The 27,693-nt window shown below is 37.5% G+C and overlaps 1 protein-coding gene across 1 annotated transcript; it reads left to right on the top strand.

Annotated features, from left to right (window-relative positions):
• The first annotated feature begins 715 nt into the window (after positions 1 to 715).
• LOC129750567 (uncharacterized) lies at positions 716 to 13,226 on the top strand. Its single transcript, XM_055745533.1, has 2 exons — positions 716 to 6,061; positions 13,044 to 13,226. Exons 1-2 carry the CDS (start codon positions 716 to 718, stop codon positions 13,224 to 13,226), a joined length of 5,529 nt encoding a protein of 1,842 aa, XP_055601508.1.
• Positions 13,227 to 27,693: the final 14,467 nt, after the last annotated feature.

Below are 27,693 nucleotides of genomic sequence, written 5' to 3'. Positions count from 1 at the left end.
CTAACCCAAAATCCTTCTGGAATCACGTCAAGAATCAGCGGAATGAACCTGGAACACCGTCCTGCATGTTCCTGGATGGCATCATGGCAAAATCTGACTCCGGAATCTGCGATCTCTTTGCCAATAAGTTCTCGAGCATCTTTGATACATCTTCAATAACCGACGACCAACTGAATTGTGCCATCAGGAGTGTTGGAAACTGGCTGCACTGCGGGATTGGCAGCGGCGCTTCATCGGTGGTGGGAATTTCTCATCGTCGCGACGCCGGTATATTTGACGTCTCAACCCTGACATTCTACATCCGGCTTAGACCAATTACGAAGCGTTAAGCGAAGGAGTAAAAACCCAATTTATTAAATCCTAAAATTTGTTCCTGCTCACAATCAAAATTTCATTTAACTTGTACCAAAGTGCTATAGTGCATGCAAAGAACATTCTTCCGGGACTGCTCCAGTATAGTTTTGTGAGCTGAACAACAGAAGCTGGACAGTTCGGTTGAATCCGTTCCGGTAGACGTTAGGAAGCTTTCTAAACATCCACACTAAATTTGTAAGTCCTAAACTAGAATCGCAAAGCTGAAATATGAAAATTTACTAATTATACCTAATAAATTGCAGCTTGAAGCTGTCGTAAAAACTGCTATCAGAAGTAGTGTCTGCATTCCTTTCGTTGCTCGGAACAGTTCTTCAAGAAATTTAATTTCGACACCGCGAGAATGGCAGCTGTTGACAAAAACGCGCCTTCGCCTGCGACAGATACCGAAGGAACATCTAGCTGTGTAGCTTGCGATAAGCCGGACGGCGCCGGGAACCTTGTCCAGTGTGACCAATGCGACGATTGGTGGCATCAATCTTGCGCTGGTGTCACGGATTCCATCGAAAGCAAGCCGTGGACTTGCCGTAAGTGTGTTCCAGCTCCAAGTATCGCGAGTAGCACCACCACAACTAGTTCACGCAAACGCATTCAACTAAAATTAGAGAAGCTGGCTGAAAAGCGCGCTCTAGAACAAAAAGTTCTACAGGTTAAACTGGATGCAATCCATGCCGAACAGAAAATGGTCGATGAAAAGTATAAACTCCTCCGAGCAGCAGTCGAAGATCCGGAAGAAAACGGTAGCCATCGAAGTCGGGTAACTAGAAGAAGCAGTCTTCAACGTACCAATGATTGGCTCGACCAAATCTCAGAGCCCGAGAACGGCGTGTGTGATGCCGCTGTGCTCGAACCCGAAATTAGTCCTACGATTCCACAACATCCACCAAATTCTTTTGCCACACTTCCCCTAGCAGCAGGAATGCATTTCGGAACCACGCCCAAACTAAATGCAACCAACAAAGGCGGAAGGGGAGGAAATTCGAGGAAATTGATACCCACATTGAATGCTGACGTGCAACACATCGAGCAGCTGCAGAGAAAACGCGCCGGTTTGAAACAGCATCCGAACGCTGCGATACCAACTGCCTTTCCTCTTCCGGAGTTCAGAGCAGATCAACAGGAAAATTACTTTGTCCCCAACGTAATCACCGAAGACGGAGAAACCGAACAGCCTTCCCCTCCGACCAAATATACCTCCAACCAACACCAACAAGGTAAGCCCGTTCCAACTACTGATTTCAATTGCCAACCAATGTCTCCCATATCAAATATAGACCATTATGAGTCCCTGATAAGCCAATTTGGACACATGTCGCCAAGTGAATCAAATATAGCCCAATTTATGACTGATTATAAACCCACTCCCTCTCAACTTGCTGCTCGCCAGACCATGAATCGTGACCTCCCTACCTTCACTGGGAACCCGGCAGAATGGCCTATGTTTATAAGCATTTTCACAACCACAACATTGGCCTGTGGTTTCAACAAAGCCGAAAATCTTTTACGCCTTCAGCGATGCTTAAAAGGCGCGGCTCTTGACTCGGTCCGGAGTCGCCTTATGATGCCGAATTCCGTTCCGAACATTATTGATACACTCCGAAGCTTTTATGGAAGACCGGAGTTATTAATTAACGATATGCTAGCCAAAATTCGTTCTATTCCCCCACCTAAAAATGATAAACTTGAATCGTTAATTGAATTCGGCATTATCGTCCAGGGTTTTTGTGATCACCTCAAAGCTGCGAATCAAGAGAATCACCTGTCAAATCCGTCACTACTTTCGGAGTTAGTACAACGTTTACCTGATAATTACAAGATGCAGTGGGCGGATTATAGTGTAGTGAAAAGTGATGTCGATTTGCATGATTTTGGAGAATTTATGAACAAATTAATTACCTCCGCCAGTCGTGTTACCTTGTACACGGGGCCAACTGGTAGATCGGAAGATCGTAGCAAACCGAAGCGCGGTTTGCTTCATGCGCACATGGACGTCGGTCAAACAACTAACCGGGTACTGAAATGCGTTGCGTGTGATGGAGATCATCGTCTCAAGGATTGTGCGGAATTTACATCGTTCAACATAGACAATCGTTGGCAGTTGGTACTCAAAGAAGGACTTTGCAGGAACTGTCTTAATTTCCATGGTCGTCGTTCCTGTAGAGTGCGTGGTCAATGTGATGTGAACGGTTGCCAGCAGCGACATCATCCTCTGCTACATTCCCCTCGTCTCCCTCCTCCTTCTAATGAAACTTCGAATAGTTTCGTAAACCATCATACTGTTACGTCAGCTGAAAATCACACGCATCGGAGTTCGACCTCATCTCATCTTTTCCGTATTTTACCGATTACTGTGTATGGAAGCGGAAACCGAAAGCTAAATACTTATGCCTTTTTGGATGAGGGCTCATCTCTTACACTCATGGAAGAGGCGCTAGCTCAGGAGCTTGGAATCCAAGGTGACCCTCAAGTGCTCTGCTTGAAATGGACTGGAAACGTGACCCGAACTGAACGCAATTCACAAAAACTAGAATTAGAAATATCTGGAATTAATCTTACTAAATATCACCTACAAGATACCAGAACGGTGAAAGCTTTGACACTTCCAAAGCAATCATTGCAATATGATTCACTGTCAACAATGTTCCGCCATCTAGAAGGCCTGCCAATCTCCAGCTATACTCATGCAGTGCCACGGATTTTGATTGGAGTGAATAATATTCGGTTAACTGTTCCACTTCGAGTCAAAGAAGGCAAGCTCAATGAACCAGTTGCTACCAAGACACGTCTTGGTTGGTGTGTATACGGGGGAACGGTCGGTTGTCTAGAAAAAGCAACGGTGAATCTTCATACATGCGTGTGCATAACCGATAGAACCCTTCATGACACGGTTAAAGATTACTTCGCATTGGAAGATACTGGTATTGCGACTTCAAAGGTTTTAGAATCAGCAAACGATATCCGGGCAAATAAGATTCTGGAAGAATCAACTATTCGTGTAGGCCAACGATTTCAGACAGGTTTATTATGGAAATACGATCTTGATCTAATAGAGTTTCCGGATAGTTTCCCTATGGCCATGAAACGGTTTGAATGTCTCGAAAGAAAGCTGGAAAAAGACCTGAAAATTAAACAAACAATTGAACAGCAAATTAAAGATTATTTAACGAAAGGATATGCTCGTCGAGCCACTAACGATGAACTTAAAAATAGCGATCCTCGGAAAGTATGGTACTTACCTTTGGGTGTAGTAGTAAATCCGAAAAAACCGGGAAAAGTACGCATGGTTTGGGATGCTTCCGTCATGGTAAACGGAGTTTCGTTAAATACAATGCTGTTGAAAGGACCTGATCAGCTAGTTGCATTGCCTAGAGTTCTTTTTCGATTCCGTCAATTCGCAATCGCAGTAACGGGAGATATAGCAGAAATGTATCACCAGATTCTCATCCGACCACAAGACCAACAATCTCAACGATTTCTTTGGCGATCCGACCCGAACAAAAATCTTGAAGTATTCATAATGCAGGTTGCGACGTTTGGATCTACGTGTTCTCCCGCATCCGCACAATACGTAAAAAACCGTAATGCCATGGAGTTTGCTGAGAAATATTCGAGAGCTGTAGAAGAGATTATAGACGGTCACTATGTAGACGACTATATGGGAAGCTTCGCCAGTAAAGAAGAAGCTAAAAACGTCGCTGTTGAAATACGCGATGTTCACGCCCAAGGTGGTTTCAAAATACGAGACTGGAAGTCCAATTGTTCCGAAGTTATCGAAGTATTGGAGGAACAAACAACCAGCAATCCGTCGCGCGTTGGAATTAATTCGACGACTAGCGAGAAGGTGTTAGGCATGCAGTGGTTCTCAGGGGAAGATCTCCTAGCCTACTGTATCTCATTTCAACCAGATTTGCAGAAGCTTATTACTAACAGAAATAGACCTACAAAGCGCCAAGTGCTTAAATTTCTGATGAGTGTGTTTGATCCTCTGGGATTGTTAGCAGCGTTCGTGGTGCAAGGAAAAGTGTTGTTGCAAGATGTATGGCGTGCTGGAACAAAATGGGATGAAGAAATTGATGACCAAGGTTTTGCGAAATGGATACGATGGACTGACCAATTCCAATTGATAACGGATCTGAGGATTCCCAGGTGTTACTATCCCAGCGCTACCGATCTTCAGTACAAGTATTTAGAACTCCACATATTTGCTGACGCCAGTGAAGACGCTTATGCTGCAGTTGCCTTCTTTCGTATTCCTGTTTCTCATGATTCCTTCCAATTCTCCTTGGTTGCGGCTAAGACAAAAGTAGCTCCTCTGAAACACTGCTCCATCCCTCGTTTAGAACTGCAGGCGGCCGTTTTGGCGACTCGTTTAGCAACGTTCATCAAAGAAGGTCATACCTTGACAATTGACAAAATAGTATTCTGGTCAGACTCTAGCACAGTTTTGGCATTGATACGCTCTGATCATCGGCGGTATAAACAATTCGTTGCTTGTCGGGTTTCTGAGGTCTTAACGACAACTACGATCGCTGACTGGCGGTGGATATCGACCAAACTTAACGTAGCAGATCTAGCAACAAAATGGGGCCAAGGAGGCCAACTGAATTCAAACAGTCCCTGGTTTCAGGGCCCTGAATTCTTGAAATTGGATGAACAGCACTGGCCTAAACCGAAATCAATTTTAGCTACCAACGAAGAGATGAAACTTTGTGGAATACATCATGGTATTACTGTCCCAGTACCTATAATTGACCCTTTACGTTATTCGCGATGGACTAGGATGCTAAGAGTGACGGCGTACATTTTACGATACTTTAACAACGTTCAGAAGAAGAGGTCAAAGCTTAATAGTATTTATCTCACTCGAGATGAACTGCAGAACGCTGAAAATTATCTTTTTCGTTCCGTACAATGGGAGGCGTATCCAGAAGAAATGTCAGTGCTGCTGTCGACTACAAATGTTGGTGTAGAAAAGAATAGTCCACTGTACAAGTTATCCCCTTACGTAGATGAGCAAGGGGTGCTCAGAATGGACGGACGAATAGGAGCAGCTAAGAATGTAGAAGAAAGCACCAAGTTTCCAGTGATTCTGTGCAAGCAACATCCGATAACTGATCTTCTTATTAGTCATTACCATAGCAAGTACCATCACGCAAACTTTGAGACCGTGGTGAACGAAATCAGGCAGTGTGTCTACATTCCACAGATTCGATCGCGCGTCAAGATCATAATAAATGGATGCCAATGGTGCAAAGTGTACAAAACCCGTCCCCAAGTTCCCAGAATGGCTCCGCTACCGGCAGCGAGATTATCATCATTCACTCGACCTTTCAGCTATGTTGGGCTGGATCTTTTCGGACCCGTTTCGGTCAAAGTTGGCAGAAGCAAAGTGAAGCGTTGGGTAGCCTTGTTCACGTGCTTAACTATACGTGCAGTACACGTGGAGGTGGTGTATAGCCTGGACACTCAATCTTGCATCATGAGTATCCGTCGTTTTGTCGCTCGACGTGGTTCCCCGCTTGAGTTCCATTCAGATAACGGTACAAATTTCCGTGGGGCAGACAACATACTACAAGAACAGATTAGAAACATCCAAGAAGGACTGGCGTCAACGTTTACTAACACTGTAACAAAATGGGTTTTTATTCCTCCTGGAACGCCCCATATGGGAGGCTCCTGGGAGCGTATGGTAAAGCTTAGTTCTTTTAGAAATGGGACAGTTACGAATGCCTGTATCTAAGAAACCATTCGTGTGAACGAAATACTTTCTATGGAGAAAAAGAAGGTAATGTTATGATCTTTCATGAAAAAATTTGAAAAAAAATATTTACCGTTTTTTGTTAAAGAAATTTCTACTTTATTCTTGGTATCTCCCATTGGCTGGCGCACACTTTTTTCAGTCATGGTATTGATCAGTTTCTCCAACTTATACTTCGTAAAATCTATATTTTAGGTGGCTTCACCCTCCTTCTTCAATTTCTGATACTTTTTTGTCCAATACTTCTCTGGAAACTGGAAACTGGAAGCATTTTAGTGGATACAGTTGTTTCGAAATGAACAAATTTGATTATTTTTGACCACATTTTTGAACGTTTTTTTTTCGGTACCGGTTTTACAGCTTAAGAGCTTTGGAACTATCAAAAAATGTTTGTTTGAGGTTGGATTTCAATGAGTCATCACTAGGCAACACTTTCAGCTTATCGGAGAAAATTGTTTTTGACATTTCAGCGATCTACCCTTAGTTTTTCGTTTATTGAAAATTAAAAATGCTGGTATGAAACTTGACTTCCTTGATGATCCTTAACCGTTGTTGCCGATCATGTGCTTCTCTCCAATGCTTGATTTGAACTTTGTGGACATTATTGACAGTGTTTTTTCATACTTATCCACCACAAAAACTCAGTAATTCCTTGAATAATCAACGGTTTTGTCAGCCATCAATTTGATAATGACGTATTTTCAAGGAAACTGTGCAAAATTATTTTTTTCTTTTTCTCTTGCATCGTACATATCTCAAAAACGCATTAATTTTTAATTTTGAAAAAAATAGGTCGAATAGTACTTTTTACAGGCAACAAAATGCTGTCAAAATTTTCAATATCCAATAACTAGGTAACGAGCTATTAGCAAATGAAAGTGTCCCATTTCTAAAAGAACTAAGCTTTACGCTCTGTAAAAACGGCGCTGCGATCAAGTATTGAAGCCGGACGAGCGCTGAATGACGAAGCTCTTTTGACCCTACTGGTTGAAGCTGAAAGCATAGTGAATTCAAGACCGCTGACATATCTTCCATTAGAAGCTGAAGAGAAAGAGGCCATCACTCCAAATCATCTCTTACTTGGCAGTTCAACCGGCGTAAAACAACCCGGTATAGCACCGGTCGACGAAAGATTGGATCCGTTTGACCGGTGTTACGGGGGGGAGGCTGTTGGAAACTGGCTGCACTGCGGGATTGGCAGCGGCGCTTCATCGGTGGTGGGAATTTCTCATCGTCGCGACGCCGGTATATTTGACGTCTCAACCCTGACATTCTACATCCGGCTTAGACCAATTACGAAGCGTTAAGCGAAGGAGTAAAAACCCAATTTATTAAATCCTAAAATTTGTTCCTACTCACAATCAAAATTTCATTTAACTTGTACCAAAGTGCTATAGTGCATGCAAAGAACATTCTTCCGGGACTGCTCCAGTATAGTTTTGTGAGCTGAACAACAGAAGCTGGACAGTTCGGTTGAATCCGTTCCGGTAGACGTTAGGAAGCTTTCTAAACATCCACACTAAATTTGTAAGTCCTAAACTAGAATCGCAAAGCTGAAATATGAAAATTTACTAATTATACCTAATAAATTGCAGCTTGAAGCTGTCGTAAAAACTGCTATCAGAAGTAGTGTCTGCATTCCTTTCGTTGCTCGGAACAAGGAGTGTTTCACCACTGGGCTTTTCTTTAAACGGTATTATAGTCGAGGACACAACCATCTTTAAAGCAGCCACTAAGCTCAAAAACTCCTTCTCTATGGGCCCGAATGGGATACCAGCTACCTTCCTGAAGTGATTTATGCCTTCTTTGCTGACTCCTGTCAGGCTTATCTTCCAAGCTTTGCTTGACCAGGCCACCTTCCCCTCACTATGGAAAGAAGCTTACATGTTCCCGGTTCATTAAAAGGGAGATATGAAAGATGTTAATAATTACCGAGGAATTTCAGCTCTGTGTGCTATAGCCAAACTTTTCGAATTGGTGGTTTTAGATCCCTTTTTCATGTTCTGCAAGCACAACCTCTCCAACGACCAGCATGGATTAATGCCTCAACGCTCAGCTACAACTAACTTACTGACCTTGACCTCGATTGTGCATGAAAGTTTTGCAAAGAAATCCCAAACTGATGCTATTTATACCGATCTGTCTGCCGCATTCGACAAGGTGAACCATGATATTGCCATCGGAAAGCTCGTGCGTTTAGGATTTTGTGGATCTCTTATTGGCTGGTTCCGCAGTTACCTTACTGGACGTAAATTAACAGTTCGTATGGGTAATTTTTTTCAGGCAGTTCTCAGTTTCATCAGGCGTGCCTCAGGGAAGTCATTTAGGGCCGTTAGAATCCCTAATTTACTTCAACGACGTGCTGCAACTCCTCGATGGACCAAAATTGGCGTATGCCTACGACTTGAAACTGTACTACTCTATCAATGGCTCCGAAGATGTGATCTTCCTGCAGAACCAGTTTAACCTCTTTGCCTCCTGGTGTGATGCCAATCGCCTACCTTTAAACCGTAATAAATGTGTAGTAATATCATTTTCCCGCAAACGACGCCCGTTCTCAGCCGTTTATTTCCTTGGAAACGATGCAATCTCTCGAGCTCAACACGTGAAAGATCTTGGTGTGATCCTCGACGCGCGGCTGGATTTTAAGAATCACACCATCTATATCGTTGACAAAGCCTCCAGAAGCCGGGGTCTTCTTTTCCGCATGACGAAGGACTTTAAGGACATCTATTGCCTGAAGAGTCTTTACTGCAGTCTGGTTCGATCGATCCTCGAATATGCTTCTGCGGTTTGGTGCCTATATTATCAAAACGGTTCTGATCGCATAGAAGCCATCCAACGACGTTTTTTGATGTATGCCCTTCGACACTTGAACTGGCAAGACCCTTTTCGACTTCCCAGCTACGAAAGCCGCTGCCGGCTGATCGACATCGACAAGCTGCAAGCCCGCAGGACCGCCACTCGTGCTTCTTCCGTCGCTGATCTGCTTTCATCAAGAATCGACTCTCCCGCACTTTTGGAAGTTCTTCCACTTAGCGTCCGACCTCGTGGTTTGAGGAATCGGGGTCTTCAGCTCTTCGTTCCTGTTAGACTAAACAATTACGGGTCAACTCTGCAATAATTGGCGTCATCAAGACCACTTCTCAGAGCATTTTGATTTTGACGTTTCGAAGGTTGTATTCCGAAAAAGAATTCTTAGTGTTCTCAGTTCAGTTTAGATTTGTATTTGTAGTTAGTCCCTTAATTTTTAAATATCATTTGGATCAATCTATGATCTGTTGATTTAATAATAATAAATAAATAAATAAAATAATAATTGAATAAGAGCTGTATATAAAAATGTCAACCTTGCTGTTGCATCTCGTATGACGGTATATCATATTTTCAGTTTATGTGTATGGGATCCTCTATTCCATAAAAACTGAAATTCTTAAGTGTATCATACAAACCATCCTTGACCTCGAAAACCCTCGAAAACTTCACGTCGTTTTGATCACCCGTTTATAAAAGTTATGGTGTCATTTAAAACAGACCTTCATTTTTATAGATCAGATTTACCAGGAACTGCTACAGAACACTAGGCAGATGAAAACTATTTTAAACTAGGTTTTTATCATCTTTAATGGTGATTTTGTTATCTTATTTTAATCGCCGCTGGGATATATTCTTATTTAATTTTTGGCATTTCGGCGAGTTGTGAAAATTCAAGGTAGAATATTTAGAAAGAACATGAAAGTATTATAGGTGGAAAGATCAAAGCTAGAGCGCTTTGGGTAGAAGAAATTGAATAGTTGGTGAAAATGTGAGCAGGGCTTTTGTTGTGTGAACAGCTTTTGAACTACTTGCGTGATTCTTTGCCGCGCGCCGTTTCAATGTTGATAGGAAGCGATGAAGAAACCCATCGCATTCCTACCCACATTGAAACACGGACGGGTCGAACACATGAGATTGTGTCCGACCGGGCAAAAAATCACCCAAGCAGCGCTCACATGTGCTGTTCTATTGCTAAGCCAATTCTATCGATGCGTGCTACTTTTTTAGGTACATCGGATGGTTGCTACTTTTGTTTTCGCATATTATCCATCCGATGCCTTACTTTTTTGCCAAATGCATCGTGGTGAATTGTGTTGTAATTTTTGTTATCCCATTTCCCCCCTTCTTTAGCCAAGTGATTCTGTTATCTTATTTTAATCGCCGCTGGGATATATTCTTATTTAATTTTTGGCATTTCGGCGAGTTGTGAAAATTCAAGGTAGAATATTTAGAAAGAACATGAAAGTATTATAGGTGGAAAGATCAAAGATTGAAACCCGTCCGTGTTTCAATGTGGGTAGGAATGCGATGGGTTTCTTCATCGCTTCCTATCAACATTGAAACGGCGCGCGGCAAAGAATCACGCAAGTAGTTCAAAAGCTGTTCACACAACAAAAGCCCTGCTCACATTTTCACCAACTATTCAATTTCTTCTACCCAAAGCGCTCTAGCTTTGATCTTTCCACCTATAATACTTTCATGTTCTTTCTAAATATTCTACCTTGAATTTTCACAACTCGCCGAAATGCCAAAAATTAAATAAGAATAATGGTGATTTTAGAATGCGTTTGTTCGTTACACTTTCGTAAATCCACTCAAAAGAAGAACAATGATGCGGCGTGTATTGAATATATAGATGTAACACCAATTAGATGGGACGATATTTGCAATACTTTAATTTTGTTAAAAAAACACACATGATTTATATATGAGACAAACACAGGCTGAAATTAACGTGAACCGGATCAACACAAAAATTATTAAAAAAAAGTTTTTTTGTAAAGAAGAAATGACTTGCATGACTAAACATTTCATAGCTATTTAACAAAGGATTATTTATTTGTATTTTTCCGTGCTTCATATACACGAGGAGCAGCTTTAGATTGATTCTTCATACTTCTCTTGATGTCATCTCGGCAAAACAAAGGTTCAGAAAGCTTAGACTGCTAATTCCAAAATTCTGATACAATTGATTCAAGACTTGGTTGGATTCGATTAGACAAATTGATTTAAACTTTGTACATGCAACGAGACAAAGTATGATTGTTATTTCATGAGTGAAATTGCATGCAGTTTCAGTTTTCCCAAGAATAAAAACTATACAACACCAAACGTGTTCCATCAGTCTCTCCCTCACTCACTCAAACGATTATGTAGTTATACAGTAGCAGGAACGTTGAGAAAAGATATAAGAAGAATCAACCACGCAGCATTTCGTTGTTCACTTTTTTCTTACCCAACCCATCCTCATACCAACAATTTTCCGAACCACAAATCCGAAAAGCAAATTTTGATCCGATAAGAGAGCTTTCGTTTCAAATTTGTTGAATGAGCCAAATCAAGTTTTGTGGCAGAAAAAAAAGAGATAAAATCCTTCGCCTTCCCCACTGCTTCCTTTTTCGACTCCTAGAGCAGCAACCTTTAAGCTTGGTGAATATATTTTGTCCATGTGTGAGAAGAAAAAAAAATGTCGTGTTTGAGCATGGGAGCTGTTTTTCCGAAGTTTGAATCCGTAACGATATCCTTTGACACAGCAGCTGGGAAAATCTGGGCAAAAAAGCCGGACAGACGACACAAGTTCTCCCCATATTCACAAGTCGAATGCTCGGATATTATGCTTTGCGGTATATTTTCAAGCATAACATTTGCATAGAATCTAAATATTGTTCCTCGGGATAAATGTTGAGCCCGGAGGGGGGTGGAGATTTTGCAGGCAACTCTGCATTTCTGGAATACCAACTTCAAATGAAAAAGGAGAATCATCGAAAAAAAAGTGTTCCCTCCTAGTCTCCTCCTTGTTGGGGTATCAGCTGCAGCGACGACAATCGAATGGACTGTGAATAGTTCAACGACATCTGTTGAGCTTTCTACTCGCCAACCACCACGACTACGAAATACCTACTATACTAGAAAAATCGAGCTTCTGCGAGTTCCTGTATCGATCTTTGGCAAATATTGAACATTTCAACAACCACAACTGTCAGTGTGCTTAGTAATTGAACATCTACGATGGCATTTTACCCTTGGAAAGTATTGAACTTCGGGATGAATTTACATAAGCATCATCTATCGACTGGTTAGATATGCATTGGCATTGGCTCGTTTGAACAGCAAATACGTGCATACAGCGTGAATGCTAATGTTCGGATGAACTTGCGTACGTTCCATAAAAAGTTGCATGCATCTTTTGCTAATATATAATTCATACTCTTTTTTGCCATTACTAATGCATTGAATTTTGGTACCTTTTTTTATCCCTTTCCCAGTGAGAATGCAAATGCAGGACATGGAATGCAATCTAGGCATAATTGAATTAAGCGTGATGAAAAAACTTGCTCGATTTGAAATTCACAATGCACAATGCCGAATGTGCAGATTTTAATTGAAATAAAATGCGGTTATCCTTTCACTTTTTGACCAGAGCTCCAGCATCGCCGATTGTGTTAAAAATTCAATAACGGCACGTGCGTGGCCTAGTGAATTCTTTTTCATGAAATAAGCCACGTTAGACAAATATTGTTCCAGAATTAAAATTTTATTAATCCTTTGTAAACAGCAACTATCAATCCATTCATAGCCAGCTGAAGCTGTTTATATGCGCTGATATTGTTTTATCAAATTCCATAAATACCCAAACAGTAAAAACATTCTCAATGCTTCGGAGTGCGTGGCGTTCACATGGACATCGCTGAAGCAATTTCCCCAAGTTTTTTTATTAGACACCTTTGAGTTTGTATTTATTGAACGAGGACGAAGAAAAGAAAACCGATTTAAAGCTCTTGACAGTGCGTGGAATGTAGCCTTTTTTTAGAAAATTTAAGAGAAACTTAATAAGAGACCAATTCTAATTTATTTACAAAAAAAAAACCCTTTTTAGACTCACTGCTTTTCTGCTACTGCTGCTGCTGCTGCGGATACCCGTCGATGCTGCCGGACACTACGGTGCTGGATCTCGCTGCCGTGGTACCACCAGGATTTGTCGGGTCGACCGGGTTTCCACCAGGTTTCGACCGGGATAGCGGACGCCCTGGTGCGGGCCGGCATTTCTTGCCTGCCTTAGGCTTTAAGGTTGGGCCTCGGATTCCTTCCGACGGCTCTTTGAGAGTTTAGCTCTGAGAACCGTAGTTCTCGATGGTTTCCTGAACTGTTTGTTGTCGTGGTTCAGGAAACGTCCTTGCCGTATGGTGACCTAGAAGCCGTATGTTAACGGACGGCTGTTCGGTCTTCTTGGGACGCGGGCACTGTTAATGGCTACTGTGCCTTGCACTAAAACTTGTTGCCACAACCAAGGTCCAAATACGAACCGACACTTGGTTGGCGGACGACACACGGACGCGTTCCCAAGGGATAAGAGTCCGGCCCATTGGTGAGTCGGTCTTTTATCACCTCCTCCGGTAGGACCAATCGGTTACGTCGACGCTTGTGATTGGACCACGAATTCTCCACAGTGTTTCCGCATGTGGCGCGGATTGTGTCTGGCGCGGTTTGTGTCTCGGCTACATCAATTTTCTAGCAGTTGAGTCAACCTACTCTGCTGCACTGAGAAATCTGCTACCCTCCTATTTTCCAAACTAAACTCAAATGCCCAAATTAAATTTAGATTTAAAATTAAATATAATCCAAAACATTTACTGCGTGTAAATTTACATTTACTGTCATTTTGTATTCAGGGCTAAACGGCCACTGAAATACCCAAAATGCCAGTTGTTACCGAGTAGGAGGTTACAACTCTCAAGGATTTCATTTTGGAGTTACAGCATTCTTACTTAACTTACTTACTAATCCCGCGCCGATCCTCCGGTGCATAGGGCCGTGGTAAAAGACCTCCACTGTTGACGATCCGGAGCCAGCGTCTTCACCTGGTCCCAGTCAAGATTCTCGTCGACAGTTCGGATTTCAGCGGCTAGGCTTCGCCGCCACGAGTTTCTGGGCCTGCCTCTTCTTCGATGACCTTCTGGATTCCAATCTAGCGCTTCTCTGCAAATCTCGTTTTCATCTTTTCGCAGCGTGTGCCCAATCCATCTCCACTTACGTTCCCGAATCTCGATTTCTAGCACCCTTTGATGACACCGGCAATGTATTTCCTCATTCGAGATCCAGTTGCCAGGCCAACAAGCGCGGATGATATTCCGCAGACAGCGGTTTACAAATATTTGCAGTTTTCGCGTCGTCACCGCATATGTGCACCAAGTTTCGCACCCGTACAGCAATACGGATTTGACGTTTGAGTTGAAGATTCGGATTTTTGTTCGTAGAGAGATCTGACGTGACTGCCAGATGTTTCGGAGACTCGCAAACGCAAATCGGGCCTTTCTGATCCGGGTTTCGATGTCTTTCCTGGTACCACCATCAGGCGTTATCTGGCTACCAAGATACTGGAAGCACTCCACTTTCTCAACTTGTTGCCCAGCTACCATGAAACTGGAGGGATTTCCTGTGTTGATCTCCATCGACTTGGTCTTTCCGACATTGACTTTGAGACCTGCTACCTTGGAACTTTCGGTGAAGACGTCGAGTTTGCTCTGCATATCCGGTTGGGTTTGTACGAACAAAACAATATCGTCAGCCAAGTCAAGGTCATTCAGATGCTCCATTGTTGAAGGATTCCACGGCAATCCTCGGTTCGGTGCACAGTCGATCGATCCAGTCAGAATCTCATCCATTACGATTAGAAAAAGTAGCGGTGATAAAATACATCCTTGTCTCACTCCAGCAGTTACCGGGATTGGTTCGGACAAGACACCGTCGTGGAAGACCTTGCACGAAAATGCCTCGTATTGTGCTTCGATGAGATGGACTAGTTTCTCTGGGACCCCTCGTCGCCTTAGAGCCGCCCAGATGTTTTCATGGTTAAGTCGGTCGAATGCTTTTTCGAAATCAACGAAAACCAGGCAAAAAGGCAAATTGAAAAAATGCAACGAAATGTTTCAAATTCGAGAATTGAAAATAAATATAAAATTTCAAAAAATAACAAAAGATAATAGGCTGACAAAATTGACAACATTGAAAAAATCAACTGATTTGACAAATTCAAAAATAAAAATCAAATTGACAAAAATGATAAAACTGGCAAAATGAACAAAATTGACAAAAACTTTGAAATAGAATTTTTCCATTTTTGTCATTTTTGACATTTTTGTCATTTTTGTCATTTTTGTCATTTTTGTCATTTTTGTCATTTTTGTCATTTTTGTCATTTTTGTCATTTTTGTCATTTTTGTCATTTTTGTCATTTTTTTTTCATTTTTTTCATTTTTGTAATTTTTGTAATTTTTGTCATTTTTGTCATTTTTGTCATTTTTGTCATTTTTGTCATTTTTGTCATTTTTGTCATTTTTGTCATTTTTGTCATTTTTGTCATTTTTGTCATTTTTGTCATTTTTGTCATTTTTGTCATTTTTGTCATTTTTGTCATTTTTGTCATTTTTGTCATTTTTGTCATTTTTGTCATTTTTGTCATTTTTGTCATTTTTGTCATTTTTGTCATTTTTGTCATTTTTGTCATTTTTGTCATTTTTGTCATTTTTGTCATTTTTGTCATTTTTGTCATTTTTGTCATTTTTGTCATTTTTGTCATTTTTGTCATTTTTGTCATTTTTGTCATTTTTGTCATTTTTGTCATTTTTGTCATTTTTGTCATTTTTGTCATTTTTGTCATTTTTGTCATTTTTGTCATTTTTGTCATTTTTGTCATTTTTGTCATTTTTGTCATTTTTGTCATTTTTGTCATTTTTGTCATTTTTGTCATTTTTGTTTTTTTTTGTCATTTTTGTCATTTTTGTCATTTTTGTCATTTTTGTCATTTTTGTCATTTTTGTCATTTTTGTCATTTTTGTCATTTTTGTCATTTTTGTCATTTTTGTCATTTTTGTCATTTTTGTCATTTTTGTCATTTTTGTCATTTTTGTCATTTTTGTCATTTTTGTCATTTTTGTCATTTTTGTCATTTTTGTCATTTTTGTCATTTTTGTCATTTTTGTCATTTTTGTCATTTTTGTCATTTTTGTCATTTTTGTCATTTTTGTCATTTTTGTCATTTTTGTCATTTTTGTCATTTTTGTCATTTTTGTCATTTTTGTCATTTTTGTCATTTTTGTCATTTTTGTCATTTTTGTCATTTTTGTCATTTTTGTCATTTTTGTCATTTTAGTCATTTTAGTCATTTTTGTCATTTTTGTCATTTTTGTCATTTTTGTCATTTTTGTCATTTTTGTCATTTTTGTCATTTTTGTCATTTTTGTCATTTTTGTCATTTTTGTCATTTTTGTCATTTTTGTCATTTTTGTCATTTTTGTCATTTTTGTCATTTTTGTCATTTTTGTCATTTTTGTCATTTTTGTCATTTTTGTCATTTTTGTCATTTTTGTCATTTTTGTCATTTTTGTCATTTTTGTCATTTTTGTCATTTTTGTCATTTTTGTCATTTTTGTCATTTTTGTCATTTTTGTCATTTTTGTCATTTTTGTCATTTTTGTCATTTTTGTCATTTTTGTCATTTTTGTCATTTTTGTCATTTTTGTCATTTTTGTCATTTTTGTCATTTTTGTCATTTTTGTCATTTTTGTCATTTTTGTCATTTTTGTCATTTTTGTCATTTTTGTCATTTTTGTCATTTTTGTCATTTTTGTCATTTTTGTCATTTTTGTCATTTTTGTCATTTTTGTCATTTTTGTCATTTTTGTCATTTTTGTCATTTTTGTCATTTTTGTCATTTTTGTCATTTTTGTCATTTTTGTCATTTTTGTCATTTTTGTCATTTTTGTCATTTTTGTCATTTGTGTCATTTTTGTCATTTGTGTCATTTTTGTCATTTTTGTCATTTTTGTCATTTTTGTCATTTTTGTCATTTTTGTCATTTTTGTCATTTTTGTCATTTTTGTCATTTTTGTCATTTTTGTCATTTTTGTCATTTTTGTCATTTTTGTCATTTTTGTCATTTTTGTCATTTTTGTCATTTTTGTCATTTTTGTCATTTTTGTCATTTTTGTCATTTTTGTCATTTTTGTCATTTTTGTCATTTTTGTCATTTTTGTCATTTTTGTCATTTTTGTCATTTTTGTCATTTTTTGTCATTTTTGTCATTTTTGTCATTTTTGTCATTTTTGTCATTTTTGTCATTTTTGTCATTTTTGTAATTTTTGTCATTTTTGTCATTTTTGTCATTTTTGTCATTTTTGTCATTTTTGTCATTTTTGTCATTTTTGTCATTTTTGTCATTTTTGTCATTTTTGTCATTTTTGTCATTTTTGTCATTTTTGTCATTTTTGTCATTTTTGTCATTTTTGTCATTTTTGTCATTTTTGTCATTTTTGTCATTTTTGTCATTTTTGTCATTTTTGTCATTTTTGTCATTTTTGTCATTTTTGTCATTTTTGTCATTTTTGTCATTTTTGTCATTTTTGTCATTTTTGTCATTTTTGTCATTTTTGTCATTTTTGTCATTTTTGTCATTTTTGTCATTTTTGTCATTTTTGTCATTTTTGTCATTTTTGTCATTTTTGTCATTTTTGTCATTTTTGTCATTTTTGTCATTTTTGTCATTTTTGTCATTTTTGTCATTTTTGTCATTTTTGTCATTTTTGTCATTTTTGTCATTTTTGTCATTTTTGCCATTTTTGTCATTTTTGTCATTTTTGTCATTTTTGTCATTTTTGTCATTTTTGTCATTTTTGTCATTTTTGTCATTTTTGTCATTTTTGTCATTTTTGTCATTTTTGTCATTTTTGTCATTTTTGTCATTTTTGTCATTTTTGTCATTTTTGTCATTTTTGTCATTTTTGTCATTTTTGTCATTTGTCATTTTGTCATTTGGTCATTCTTGGTTGATTTGGTTTGGTGTTTTTTGGACGATAGTGTTTCACTGTTTGGTCGATTTTTGTTTTTTTTTCACCTTTCTGTACCGTTTTGTGTAAGGGTTTTAGAAGTTTTTTCTTGAATTTTTGATATTTTTGTGTCTACGTTGTGTTATTTTTTCATTCGTTTTTTCAATTACATTTGTGATTTTTTTTGTACAATTGTTGTTGAACTTTTGGTTATCTGTTTTGTTTGTGCTCACGCTACTCAACAATAATTAGCAAAAATTGTAACTCAATTTGATTTCAATTCAAACATTTTATTTATTCTTTTTCAAAACCTTCCAACTCTCGATGTTTGAAAAACTTTTCCCGGTTCCAGTTGAAAGATCTCCTTGCAAAACGTTTAAAAGAAATATAGCTGCCGCTTAAAAGTGTGGCAGCAAATACGACGCCATGATGTATTATTGCCCGTCTCGAAGTTGGCAGTTTGTGGCGTGAAAAATCCATTGTTCTCCCATGTAACATATCCCCATTTGCCTCATTCACAAGAAAAGCTCCCACGAATCCGTGAATTCCTTCAGCTTAGTTACCTTGAGCAGTAGTAGTTGCGATATTTTTTTCTCCTCCATCTATTTTGAGAAAAGTGTGAAAACTTTGAAACTTTTCCCTTCACCTTTCCGCTAAACAGAAATGAAGGGGTATAATAGCACTATTGAAGCGGTTGAAAAGTTATCACGTAAATATGAGTGCTAGGGGGGATGACGAGGGAGAAGGATTTGAAACAACTAGACCACTCAAAAGTGCACGTTTTTCTAGTTCGTGGTGGGAAAGAAAGAACTTTTGTACACAACTCTAAAGTGGGCAATGCAGTGGTAACATTCTTCCAGTCAGCTTACAGCGCAGTTTGTTCAAAGTTGGACTCTCTTTCCTCCACTCTATAGTGGGCGAAAAATGCAGTGCAGTGACGTTTTGATGAACTGCATAAAACGCCATTTATGAGTAAAGTTGTCATTGATGAAGCGAGCTGAAGGAAAACATCGCGAATTCGTTCTTTACGGGAAAAGAGCTTACGATATATAGATTCATAGACAATAATTTTGAAGAATAATATCGAGTATTTGGTTGTATTATCATCATTCACCTTGACTTGATGGTTTCATGTTGTAGATTATGAAATTTTTCCAATAATCTTCGTATAAGGTAGCGTAACTCTTATAAATCCAGTTTTACTCTATAGTCCATGAACTCATAGCGTCCTGGATTTTTTTTTAATTTGGTTGGTCTTAAAGCGTTTAGTAAATCATTTTTGTTTTTCAATTAACCTGTTACTAAATACGTATAGTACCGTAAAATGGGGTAACTTTGACCAACAATAAATTTTAGCACAATAACTCAGTCTATAGTTTGATTTTTTGAAAACTTATTTCTGCATTTGAAAGCCAATACTAAATATCAAATAGGAATTTGATTTGTATTCGATTTTTTTTCTGTGTTTTAAAAGGTAATTTTGAAATTATAAAATATCTATTTTTCCAAGGCTCGCAAACAAACAGCACTCCTGAAATTACCAAAATGCCTTTAGAAGCAAACGGGTTGAAGAAAGTGAAAAAACAACTTTTTTTCTTTGTATGTGTATAGTGATAGTGCTATTTTTTATAGTAATCTAGTCATAAATTTTTTATATTTAAAATATAAGGACACTTTCAAATGGTTGACTTTGAAAAAAAAAGAAAGTGGAAATTGTGAGAGGGCCTACAGGAATATGTGAAGCTTAAATTTCATTTGTATTTTGTAGCTCCAACTATGCAGCAATTAATTTAATTTTTTGCCCCTAATTGTATGTACAATAACAGTTCTTTTTTGGATTATAAATGTTTTTAAAAGAAAACGTTAAGAAGCAAGGTAATATTTATAAACTTGCATTAGTGAATTTAATGACGGTGTTTTGTATTCTTTATGATCCAGAAAACTCGTTAAAAGCGTTAAAAATTGAGACTGATCAATATTACTCCAAAGCATCAGATTCAAAACAGAGACGAAATCGATTTTTAAATCAAATTTAAAGTAGTTTAATCAATTTCTGCAACCATGTTTTACGTTCGTTGGAGTCCAGTACTGGTTTTTAAAATATGAAACATGCCTCATTTCCCTTATCAGAAAAAATAATCGAAAAATATTAAAAACAGTGATCAATATTACCCCGGATTACGGTAATCATGTTAAATAGGGAAAGAAACTTTGATTTTTGCGATGTGAAAGAATCTTGAAGTAAGTTTGGAAAGATTTTCTCTTATTTTCTTGTAACTTGATAAATTATTCATAAGAGTAGGATTACAGTTACTATAAACATTTTCGTATACGTTTCATCCCTTTTTCCTGATCCTTGAATCAGGTCCATGAAAAATGATCACTAACCAAAAAAATTAATCATCGGCGTTTGCTTCAAAGTTTATTTCATGTTGAAACTGCTTTCGAATTTATTATTACAGAGCATTCTTCGGAATAACCTTCTTAAAAAAACGGTGCGTTTGAATAAGACGGTTCATTTGCAATTTAAAGAAGACTCCTAAACCGGAAGCTGGAAACCATTCCGCTGTCACTAAGATGTTCTAACATCATTTATTTGCTCTTAATTACCGGCAAGAATCAATCATCCATTTCCTTAAGCTGAAGCCCACGACTAGCAGAAAGCAAAAGAATGAAAAGCAAGATGTGGAAGACTTCGGACGACGACGATGGACACACCCTTTTAATCAACTGCAACTGGAGCAAAAGTCTTACCCTACTATAGGAGGAACCCCTAGCTACCTACGCTTGAAGTGCAGCGCACGTTTTAAGCACGAGTAATTAATTTTTGCCACTGAACACAATTTTCTCTAGCGCTTCGCATCTCCGCTGCATAATGCAACATGATCGTGTTGATGCATTTTTTATTCCACTGACTGTTTCCTCTTTGCTGCCTCGTTGAATCAAGTTCCGGTACTGTGCGGGGGTAAGCTAGAAAAAAAATGGTTCAATCCAACTTCCCCCCTCATTCAAGGCACGAGTCTTGTACTTCGGAGAAAGTTCTCGACTGGCCGTGGCAAAACATCCATCACGGGAGAAAGCTGAGAAGCTTTCCTCCAAGCCACTAACAAGATTTGTGCCCGTCGTTCTACTCCCTATCTTATGCATGCTGCTTGTGGATGGTTTCGCGCTTATTCATTCCGAGAGACCCTACTTGGCCGGCAACTTGATGCGCAATACTTACTAAGGGGGGGGTGGGGGCGGGCGGAGATGCACTTTCGGCTTCTCCTGTTGTTGAAGTTCCGAATGGGGCGAAGCGCGGACAAGCTCCAAGAACAAAAGAAAAGCTCCATGGTTTGGATCTTATCCCGGCCAATCTAATTAAGTAATTACACACATTAATTTTTATACAGCCAAGATATTGCGGTTACTGGGAAAATTTCTAATCGAGCGACGGTAGCCTTCCGTGCGGTAGGCTAGCCGGAGCAGTAAACACAGTTAAAAAATTCACTCTTACTCACTAATTTCATTGAAATGTTAAGAAGTAAATTCTTGAATCAATCTTCAAATCATTATTTTGCAAGAGAGGACAAAACATGAAGTCATCGGAATGAAATATTATTATTCTTAGTATTCATTGAGATTGAATTAATTACGAGCGTTAAAATCCTAGACAAAACAAAAAATATTGAACACTATTGAAAACACATTTTTCTATAGTCCTACACGCAGAAAAATTTATTTTAGATACAATAAGATTTTGAACGAAAATAATAAAATTTTTGGTTGGGAAAATGCACAAATATATTCCTGGTAACTCTGACAACAATTATCGATTTAATTTAAAGTTATCGTTTGATTGAAAACGAAATACACCCTTTTTGAAAATGATCCATCATTCTTGTCAAAATAATAAAAAAAAATTGGGTAAAAACTAAAAAAAATGTGAGGTTCGAAACAGCGAAAAAGATCAGGTATAAAATAATGGGTTTATGATTTGAAATAATTTAGTTTTTCTTTCAATAATTTTTTTGGTTTTCGGAACTTTTCAATATGTTTAGAATACATTTTTTATTCAGTCAATTTATTTTTCAAACTTGCTTCTAATTTTTCTTACTTTCATTTTCTCTGAAATCGAGTCATCCTCGTCAAACAACAGCAGCAGCGGCATCTCTTCCAAAACTACGCACTGGTCAACAGCCCATCCGGTGTTGCTGCTGCTGATTAAAGTTCACATTCACTTGTTCATGATAATGGCCGTGCACAGCAACTGTCGTTGGTTGCTACTCAACGAAGGGTCTCAAATTCTGCCATGTTAAAAAACAAAATAAAAGTAGATTAGTAAAGAAACATTAGATTTTTCAAAGGTAGAAAGAACTTACCTTCCAATTCCAGCCGGTTCCTTCGGAGATTCCAACTCTCGGCCGCGATTCCACCGCTGCTGCTGGCCTTCACCCTCAATGGCAGTTTTCGCCATGGTGTGTTTGATGGTCATGATGAAGCAAAATTTTCTCGATTTTTATCTTTTTTCCAATTTTCAACCTATGTTTATATTTTTTTTTTTCAACTACACGTTTATTAAAAAATACTAGGTTTTCGTTTGAAAACAGACCAAATTTCGATTTCAAGTAATAAAAAATGAGTGTGCAAAAATAACAAAATTATGTTATTATTTCCAATCGATTTTTTCATGAAAAGAAACGAAATATATGCATTAAAAATGCAAAATAAAATAACAAAACGTTTTGTTGAACCGACCCCCCGTCTTTTTTCTGCGTGTATTTGCCGCTGATAGTGTTCGTGATATTATGCTGGTTGTTTAACCAACACTTTTCAGTTTTGGGACAATTAACCTAAAAAACGACCATGTGTGTCGACCGGCTGCCCGTTTTTTTGTACCGAGAGTTTTGGAGGTTAATTGTCCCGTCTCATCTGTACACGCTCAGCGAGTGTGCGTAAGAAATGTCAAAAACAACTCTATAGCCTGAGAATTAACGAATTTGGCATGACGAAGATTTTTGATGCGATAAATGCGTCTTTGATACTTTATATGCTGGTCGAATTCAATTATGTTGTCGTTAAAATGTAACAAATCGTATATGAGAAGTTAAAAAAAGGAGTTGTGTACGGATAATGATCTATTATAGGGAATAATACCATTCGCATCGCAAAAAATTGGACTGCGCACTCATAACTACGAAACTTGTGCGATCTGTCAAATCAGTATAAAATCTGTCGGTTTTCTACATGCTAACCGCTTTTCAGTTAAACTTTATACGGATAACTCCGACTGCAAAACATAGCACGAAATCCAACATTCAATGAATGATCGCTACCGTGTCGTCGAACTCTAAACTTATTTAAACAACTACAGCGTTTTCTTTTTTTTCGTGAATTTGTCCGCTGATTGACCCCATCGCAAACAGTTTTTTTTTATTATTCATTTTTCCGTGATTTCGACCGCTGATTGACCAAGCTCAAGGCAAACACAATTTTTTGTTTTATAAACAATAGATAATCCGATAATAATATTTGGTATACATGTTTGTTTGACAACTTTTTATTAAATCATCTTTAAATGTTTTCCGCTTGTTCATCCGATTTAATTTCAGTCGATAAATAATCCTTATGTAGAACAATGCTCATTTTTTTCTTGAATACTGTAATTTTTATTACAGTGGTACCCTACGGGAGCCCAAATCAGCTATCGCAGAAATAGAAAAAAATAGTGGATCAGCAATATTTCCCCAGTTGACTGTTGATGGTGGTTGAGTTGGGAGTTTACTCTTGCTTGGCTCAGCTGGCTTATTATTATTTCTCTTGTAGGTCTATTTTGTTGGCGTTCGGAGCTTTCCGGAAATTTTTTCTCGCCTCTATACTTGCTAGTTTTTTTTTCACTTGCTGTTTGTTTTCGACCACTGAGAAAAACAAATGCTGCAACTTGTTCCACTAGTCTCTCCGCGGTAAAGAAACTCATTGAAATGTTGTTCGTGTTTCAAGCTTTTCTTTCGGGCGCGTCTTTGTGGTTCAATTAAACTTTTCTTTTCCTTCGTCTTGGAGGGGTTTTAATTTTTGTTCCTCGGAATATTCTGCTAGTTTGAAATTGTTTCCAACTTTCAACTCTGAGAATTGAGTTGTCTAAGTGTTTTCTTGAAGGTCAAATTTCCTATTCAATTGAAATGAAAGAATGTTTCTATCATCAATTGTTTTTGGAATTTTGGGTAAATCCTTGCTCAAAATTTCAAACTGTAATAGACGGTCCGCAAAACTATCGAGACATTTTTCGCCATTATTATGAAACATCTGTTCAACTTAGTTCTGTTATTTAGAGCTTTAGGAGAAGATGTGTTTTGGACGATAACACTTATGTCCGATTCGTTGAAAAAGAATACGTAGTATTTGAAACGTTGGATGAAGCACAAATAAAATTGTTTTAATCACATAATAACACCGAAAAGCATTACATAACCTTAAAATCGTCCCGGTAGGAAAATTATTTTATTTAAGTAATAACTTCATTACATTATATCAAAATAATTAATGAATGTGTGCTGTGATAAACAAATGTTGCATCTAACCCTGATGATTAACGGTTATCTCTCATTGAATATCAATAACGTCCTTGTAGTCAATGGATAGGTTGGAAAAATAGTGAAAGGGATGATAGATATAAATTTACGCTTCATGACCGAGGTAGCTTTTGCATTCTAACAAACAATTTTTTTTTGGAGTATGCATTTGTCAACATTTTAACTTTATACGGCAGTGTTGCTTATCCAAAGCCTCAATCAGTTTTAAGTTGCAGCAAAAACTGTTATTTTTGCCGCTATGCTAGAAAAAAAGGAATTCAACATATTTATGCCAACCGTACTCAAAAACGGGCACGTGGAGACAAGTTTGTAGTAGGTACTTGAATCGACCTTCAAAATATTTTCTTTTGTTACTGGATCCACTTGCCCCATCTTACCCTGGAAGTCACCAAAATAAAGGAAAAATAAAACTTAAATTGCGATAAATTCGGCAGGGAAGGTTGAAAATACTTAAGGTCTAGTGCAAAATGTACGTATCGAGTTTTACAACAAATGTTGTGAATATCATATTTATATTAACTCAAAACTAACAAAAGCTAAGTATGAAAAACATATTTTTTAAATGATTTCAAAAAACTTTTTAACTTTGCATTTATTAGAGATAGCGCTCTTTTTATATTAGTAAAGTTCCACTTTTCGATAAATTCTAAAATTTGTAGAACAAATCTAGAGTTTGTTTCGATAAGGTCGTATGGACCACATAACGTGTTTCGAGAAAATCGCTGTTGAAACACATTTTTAATTCTTGTATTTCAAATAACTCAAAGAGTTGTCAGGAAATTTGATATGCGACGTGGAAATCTGTGAAGAACATGCTAGTGTATTCGTTGTATCTATTAGTTTAGTTATATTCAGTGAAGAAGTTCTTACGAAATTTTGCATTAGCTACTTGGCGCATACGTCGTTATGAAAAAAAAAAAAAACTTTAATTTCATCTTAACTAAATTAGTTTTTTTTTTCAATTTTTGTTATTTCCATCCAAATTACTGGGAAACTTTAGTTTTACTCAACAGAAAGAAAAAATGTTAGCTGGATGTACAAAGATGATGACCAAAATTGGTACCCAAGTGATTACCGGAATCGGTGCTGCAAGAGACTGTCCATCGGAAATATTTGAGTCGGCATAACATTGCTGGCTGCTTGCTGATGTAATGCTGATGATCGTTCAAGTAAATTTACCCAGAATGCCGCTAGTTATTTTGGCTGCCTCTGTAAAAAATTATTAAGCTTATATTTTTCCCAGGATATATTAACATTCGATGAACTCACCTTAACATATTTTTTTTTTTTTATATATATATTTTTATTTATTTCACCAAACATCGTAGGCTACATATATATTCTTAAAACTAGTAGTACAATCTTAATATTACTTTAAATACTACAATATTAGGTTCTCAAGTGCCTGTCGCCGTAAAAAGCACTTTTTAGCTGCTGTTTAGACATAGTAAAATCTATGTTCTGGTAGTTTTTATTATAATTCTGCATTAGACAATTGATTGGACTATTTTTACCATAATCAGTTCGAGCAGAGGTTAAAATAAACAGATTTCTGGTTTTCAACTGGCGACTCGGACAATAAAAGTTTAACTGATTTAGTAGATAAGTAGATTGAACACGCTGATTAATTATGTCGTTTACAAAGGAGATTGCAGCAAATTCTCTTCTAACACTTAATGGTTCAATATTTATTAGTAAACAGCGTGATTCGTAGCTTGGTAATTGGCTCTGAGACCATCCTAGATTGCGTAAAGCAAATAGAACAAATTGTTTCTGAATGGATTCTAAACGGTTTTTATGAGAAATTTGAAAGGGGGACCACACAACGCTACAGTATTCAAGTATGGATCGGACATAAGCTGTGTACAATGTTTTAAATGTATATGGGTCTTGAAAATTATAACTAAAACGTTTTATAAAGCCAAGCATACTATTTGATTTTTGAATTACTGAGTTATAGTGATCTACAAAGGTAAGTTTTGAGTCCAATATAATACCTAGATCTCTTATCTTATTGATTCTCTCCACAGGCTCATTTCCTAATGTAACAATTTCATATGACGGATATTTTTTCCTTGTAAATACAATATGTGAACATTTTTTCACGTTTAGTTCAAGAAGACTTTTACTGCACCATTTGTAAAAAATATTTATTTCATTTTGAAACACCCTGAAATCTTCTTCGTTGTTGACTATCATATAAAGCTTCATATCGTCTGCGTATATAAGCACGTTTAGCTGGTTCAGTAAATAAGTAATGTCATTAACGTATAAGATAAATAATAAGGGACCGAGATGGGAGCCTTGAGGCACACCAGATGTAACGAAGATGCTTTTCGAAAGTGAACCATTGAATCTAACAATTTGTGTACGGTTTGTCAAATACGACTCAATCCATTTCAGCAGTTGTGTACTGAATCCATTTTTATGTAGTTTAAAAATTAACAAAGGGATGTCGATTCTATCAAAAGCTTTACTGAAGTCTTTGTATAGAGCCTGAACGGAATTTCCTTGATCCATAGAGTGGATATTATAAGAAACGAATTCAAGTAAATTAGTCGCTGTAGATCGTCTTTTAACAAATCCATGTTGCTTTTCAGTTATGAGTGTTTTTATTTGATTATATATTTTTTGATTCACAATTGCTTCAAAAAGTTTCGGTATGCACGATAAGATTGCAATACCCCGGTAATTTTTAATGTCAGACTTTTTTCCCGACTTGAAAATAGGTACAAGAAAAGATTCTTTCCAAACTTGAGGAAAAACACCGGATTTCAACGATGAGTTGAACAATAGAAACAAGGGCATACTTAGTTCATTTACAAGATTTTTTAAAAGTAATGGAGGAATTCCATCAGGCCCGGGCCCTTTGGAGCTATCCAGGGAGCAAATTGATTTGTGTATTTCCTCAAGGGTGATTGAATCTACCACAGTCAATGATGCTGAGTCGGAAAAATAATCGAAAAACGCAATGTCGCGATCGGCTTCCGAAAAACTGGTGTAAACGCTTTGGAAGAAATTGGCAAACAAATTACATATTTCATGGGAATTATTACCGTTAGCGCTGTCCAAGTGCATACGAGATGGAAAATTATTACTTTTCAATTTGGAACTTACATACTTGAAGAAGCTTCTT

The sequence above is a fragment of the Uranotaenia lowii genome, chromosome 3 (genome assembly GCF_029784155.1).
Source record: "Uranotaenia lowii strain MFRU-FL chromosome 3, ASM2978415v1, whole genome shotgun sequence".
Classification (NCBI taxonomy): domain Eukaryota; kingdom Metazoa; phylum Arthropoda; class Insecta; order Diptera; family Culicidae; genus Uranotaenia; species Uranotaenia lowii.
This window is presented reverse-complemented; position numbering and strand designations above follow the sequence as displayed.

What these genes read in the sequence shown, in the direction of transcription:
- LOC129750567 (XM_055745533.1), top strand. Translation starts at nt 716, where the DNA reads ATGGCAGCTGTTGACAAAAACGCGCCTTCGCCTGCGACAGATACCGAA. An exon ending in GAGGCTCCTGGGAGCGTATG is followed by an intron (nt 6,062 to 13,043) that starts GTAAAGCTTAGT and finishes AACCCTTTTTAG; the next exon opens with ACTCACTGCTTTTCTGCTAC.